The sequence below is a fragment of the Pantherophis guttatus genome, chromosome 1, assembly GCF_059756535.1.
Source record: "Pantherophis guttatus breed Tessera chromosome 1, ASM5975653v1, whole genome shotgun sequence".
Taxonomy (NCBI): domain Eukaryota; kingdom Metazoa; phylum Chordata; class Lepidosauria; order Squamata; family Colubridae; genus Pantherophis; species Pantherophis guttatus.
Window position 1 is genome coordinate 3,389,564 of NC_142063.1, and position 4,959 is coordinate 3,394,522.

Here is a 4,959-nt window from a genome sequence, read left to right on the forward strand (position 1 = left end):
ACTGAGAGATCTAACAGGACCAGGATAGAGGAGCAACCCCTGTCCCGAGCCCTCCAGAGATCATCAGCCAATGCGACCAATGCCATTTCCATACTGTACCCAGGCCTGAAACCTGACTAGAACGGATATAGATACGTCGTTTCATCCAGGTTCTGGGGAAGCTGTCGCACAACCACACTCTCAACAACCTTCGCCACGAAGTTCATTAAATAAGCAAATGAATATCACACAACCATATCTTTCTTACTACTCACAATACATTGCATTTAACTTCACCCTTCCTTCCTTCCTTCCCTCCCTCCCTCCCTCCCTCCCTCCTTCCTTCCTTCCTCCTTCCTTCTTCCCACCCTCCCTCCCTACCTCCTTCTTTCCTTCCTTTCTTCCTTCCTTCCTTCCATCCACCCACCCATCCACCTACCTATCTTCCTTCTTCGTAATATTTGGCAAATATCAAGAAGAGAGCAAGAGCAGAAAAATATTTATCAATATGAATTTCACATGAAATTATTTATTAATAAAGTATGTTTCTCAATTAACATAATAGAGAATAAAACAATATAGTTCATTTCAATGCTAGAATTAAAGAAAAAACCCTCTAATAGTCAATTGAAAGAAAAAATCCAGTAGGAAATTCAGCAAAGCCTCAGGCATCAGTGGAAGGGAACAAGGTTAAAAACACTGAGAGTGAAACAAACCCAACATATTCTTAAATATGCTTTTGATTAAAATTAATAAAATGGGAAACTATCATTTTGGAAACTAATATCCAGATATACAATATCAATGTTTATTATCGTTGATCTTTGGGACAACTAGGATTAATAAAAAAAGTGGGTGATTGTTGCAGATTAACAGACATTCTGAGATTACTCACATCACTTGATTTCCAATTGTTTAAGGGACAAGCCCGCCTCTGATTTCCACTTTTAAAAGAAATGAGATCAAATTGAAAAATAACCAAGATCAAAATGAAGCTAGTGTCACCTGTGTGTAAATTGGGTATCAATATAAATATGTTTCATATTTATAATCAGAGATTATAATCAGAGATTCTTGTGCCTCATTATATTCTCTCTGCAATTGAGATTGGGCTTAAATAGGATAATGTAGCATTTGGGGAAAAAGATACAACCCAAGAGACCAGCCCCAGAGGCCAAGATGGAGAAGATCTCCACGGCCACCATGGACTTCCCTTTGGTGCTCAAGTAGGTAGGGAGGAAGCTGATCCAAACACTGCAAAAGACCAGCATGCTGAAAGTAATGAACTTGGCTTCATTAAAGCTGTCAGGCAATTTCCTAGCCAAAAAGGCCACCGTGAAACTGATGAGGGCCAGAACACCCAGGTAGGAGAGGACAGTGTAGAACATGAAAGCTGAGCCTTCATTACATTCCAAGATGGCCTCTCCTACTAAAGAATGGAAGTCAAAGTTGGGAAATGGAGGAGAATTTGCAAGCCAGGTGGCACAAAGAACTGCTTGGACCAGGGGACAGGCTAAGACAATGGAGTTTGTCAGAGGTTTTCCTAAGAGTTTCCTTGTCCTGTTCCCTGGCTTGGTGGCCATGAAGGCCAGAACCACCATGACAGTTTTTGCCAAGACAGAGGAAACAGCAAGGGAAAAGAGAATGGCAAAGGCAGTTTGTCGGAAGAGACAAGTGAGCTTCCCAGGTCGACCAATAAAGAGGAAGGAGCAGAGGAAGCAGAGCAGGAGGGAGACCAGGAGGATGTAGGTGAGATTTCTGTTGTTGGCCTTGACAATTGGTGTGTTGTGATTTTTACGGAAAATCACCAGAACTGCCAATGTGATCCCAGAGAGAGAAAGAGCGAGAGAAACTAAAATGTATCCTAGGGTGTCTTGATAGGAAAGGAAGTGGATCTTCTTGGCAATGCAGTGGTCCTTGTTGTTGTTGGGATATTGGTTTTCTGGGCAGGGGTCACAGCAAGCTGCATCTGAAATAAAGGGTCAGTGTGAATTTCATGGTGAATCAACAAGGGCAAATCATCCATCCAAATTGACAATGCTGAGTTAGCCAGAAAAACTGGCTCAACATCTTTCCTTTATGCTTCGAATCCACCCATTCAAACTTTTTTGCAGGGAAGGGTTAGCATAGATAGATGTACCTGCTCTGTGTCAGACAGGTCCATAAATTTCCTGGGAGTTTGAGTGTTCTGATAGAAGAGGCAGGTCGTTAATTAAGATTAAAGCTAGAATCTCACATCCCATTCTTTCCCAGAAAGATTGGTGTCTGGTTTTCCTGATGGGATGTATTAGTAGGAGTAGAAAGCCAAGTAGGGAACCCATGAATTGTGCCCCAAAACCAACTGTCAATCCTGAAGCTGACCTGAACAGAGCCACCTTGACACCTTCAATGTTGCCACACTGGAGCTGAGGAATAGGGAGGCAGGATTTTAGATAGCTGGGATTTTGTAGCCAAAGCAAAATACTTTCTCTTCGGAACCAAGGATATTCTCACAGAATATATTCAGAGGAAGGTGGAGTCATGTCACCAGGCAACAAGATAGCAATATAATTGGACCATGTGACTGGTTGTTTTGAGAAAGTGACAAACTTTTACTTTTAATTAGGTGAAAACTGTGGGAATCTTCAGTGTCGGTTTTCACCAGAATCTGTTCCAATATGATATATCCAATAAAGCTACTCTTTGAGGAATCTACCTGCCTTGGAGTTTTGCTTGATATGGGTGGATTACTCAGAACCCTGTAACCAACCTGTATTAAATTTATGAGGAGCAAGAAAAGAGGCCTGTGGAGGAGTACAGTTAAGATTCATGAATTGAGAGGGTCTGCTGAAAAGTATGAATATGCTGAATCATGTAAATCCTGCCAAAATTAATATTTTCCACTGGTTTCCTTGATCCTGGAAGAGCTACATTTAAAGCGTGTCTACCTGTCTCATTAGAAATGGTCTCTTCTGGACAAGGGGCACATTGGTAGCAGCACACCTGCTTGCACTCTGGAACGCTTCTTTTCTCTCCTGCATGGCACCTTTTCATGCCACACCTGGCAAAGGGCACCTTCTAAAAGAGAGATGAGAGATACTGTAGGTGGCCTCGGCAAAGATTATTCTTCAGTTATTCATTTGTACACTGCACTTTCCAACTTTAGAACGTCTTCAAAAAAAATGGTTTACCAGAAATCAGGATAAGCTCCAGAGGGAGTCAGGCCAATGCAATCCTGACCCACCAACGGATGCTGGAGATGGAACTGGGACCTCGAAATGCAAAGGAAGGCTTGTGACATGGAGCTAAATTCTTTCTAAAAGAAAGAACCGTGGGGATCCAACTGAATGGAAATGGTCCATGAAAACCATTCTTGCTTGCTTCAATAGTGTTTTAGGTTTCAAGCAGGAATTCTTCCTAACCTATCCTATCCTGGACTTTTCAGAAGTCAAATCTCAAATGTGTTCCACTCAAAAGCATGTTTTTTCATCAAATCCCTGAATTTTACTGTTTCCCAGTGAAAAGGGTGTTATGCATCTCCTGGAGTGAATGAATGCTTTGCTGAATTTACAACGTTTCCTTCCAGCTCACCTTTGTCACCCAGATGATTGCATCGGAGTTAATGGTGAAATCTTTTCCTTGGGAAGCCGTCGAATCTATTTGCCCAACTTTCACGGGGACAAAAGATTGATTGGGGAGGAAAAGCCAGTTGAGAAGATCATAACGAGTAGAAACCAATCCATTTTCTGAGAAGGAGACTTCCTCTCCAGCACTGTTGTTGAACTTGATGTTCCTCAGATAGGGGAGAATCTGAAAGAAAAAAAAAGACACCTGGACTAATTGGCTGAACTCCACACATAGGACATCCTGGTTTCTGTCATAATCAGCCTAGGAGATGGGTCCATATCTGAGAAGCTAAATGAGTTCCCTTAATGGAGGTCAAAGTAATCAGAAGTAACATCAAATATTCAACTTCAATGACGACACATTTTGCTGGTCATCAGTATCATGGCTTCTTCAATTCCAATCTTACAAGAATGATAGCTACATATAAACATTTTAATTCCATATTCTAAATTACATTGTGTAGTTTTGTTTTGTGATACTTGGCAAGTTACATTTTTAATTTTATTTGAGTCCATGAGAAATGCATTTAAAGAATGATTAAATAATTAAATCGACATGGTCCTTGGAGCTATCTGAGGGTGGTTGTTTTCTTGCAGATGTTTTATGGCCTAAAATGGATAACATTGATAGTGTTATCACTCCCTTCTAGCATTGATAATGCTCTTAGAGCACCAAGACTCTTCATTTCAACCTCTAATATTCTCCTTTATTGGTAAATACTTTCCATCATAACTTTGCAAGCCAGACTTTCTCTAGCTGATAGTCAAAGAGAGCAGAATGAAGAAGTAGATCTGACCAAGAAGGACCACATGGAGAATTCGTTACTTCACTGTCCAGAGAGGAATAATTTATCCTTTGATGTTGAAATTTTAGATCAGGAACCCATTAGGACCATGTTGAGTTCTTCTTCGTATGCTGAGGTTGACAGAGACTTAACACAACAAACAAAGCAGTACAAGAAACAACATACTATAAAAATAGGGTGGACTCACAAAGAATTCTAAGACACAACAGTAAAATGAATTGAGTGTCTTTTTACAGATTGGATTCAGGCTACCTACTGAGAGAAAATGAAGAGATTCTACAAAAATTCCTGCCTAGGACTTGCACCCAGATTGTCATCATTGTTGCAATATTTTCAGGATCAGACTCAATAAAGATAATAGGAGTTAGAGCTTTAAATATATTTCTTTTTAATTATGATAGGCATTCTATATTCACTGAATATTCAAGGTAGAAGCGACGAGAATGGTGAGGGTGGCTCCTTATATATACAAGGGGTGGAGCTAGGAATGGGAGTGGTAAGTTATGAATACATTAAAGTCCAAAGAATAAGTTAACCTCTGATGTTCCATATATACATTATTTACACAT

At 40.3% G+C, this 4,959-nt stretch overlaps 1 protein-coding gene across 1 annotated transcript; it reads right to left on the minus strand.

The window, feature by feature from the left end:
• Positions 1–488: 488 nt before the first annotated feature.
• Positions 489–3,012, minus strand: LOC148116260 (vomeronasal type-2 receptor 26-like). Its single transcript, XM_087883549.1, has 2 exons — positions 2,907–3,012; positions 489–1,948 (listed from the first exon to the last, which is right to left on the minus strand). Exons 1-2 carry the CDS (start codon positions 3,010–3,012, stop codon positions 1,044–1,046), a joined length of 1,011 nt encoding a protein of 336 aa, XP_087739675.1. The 3' UTR covers positions 489–1,043.
• Positions 3,013–4,959: the final 1,947 nt, after the last annotated feature.

Bases quoted from the DNA above. Each gene is read 5' to 3' on its own strand.
- LOC148116260 (XM_087883549.1), bottom strand. From the start codon at position 3,012: ATGAAAAGGTGCCATGCAGGAGAGAAAAGAAGCGTTCCAGAGTGCAAG. The intron at 1,949-2,906 runs GTAGACACGCTT...CCTTTATTTCAG, and splicing joins GACCATTTCTAATGAGACAG to ATGCAGCTTGCTGTGACCCC.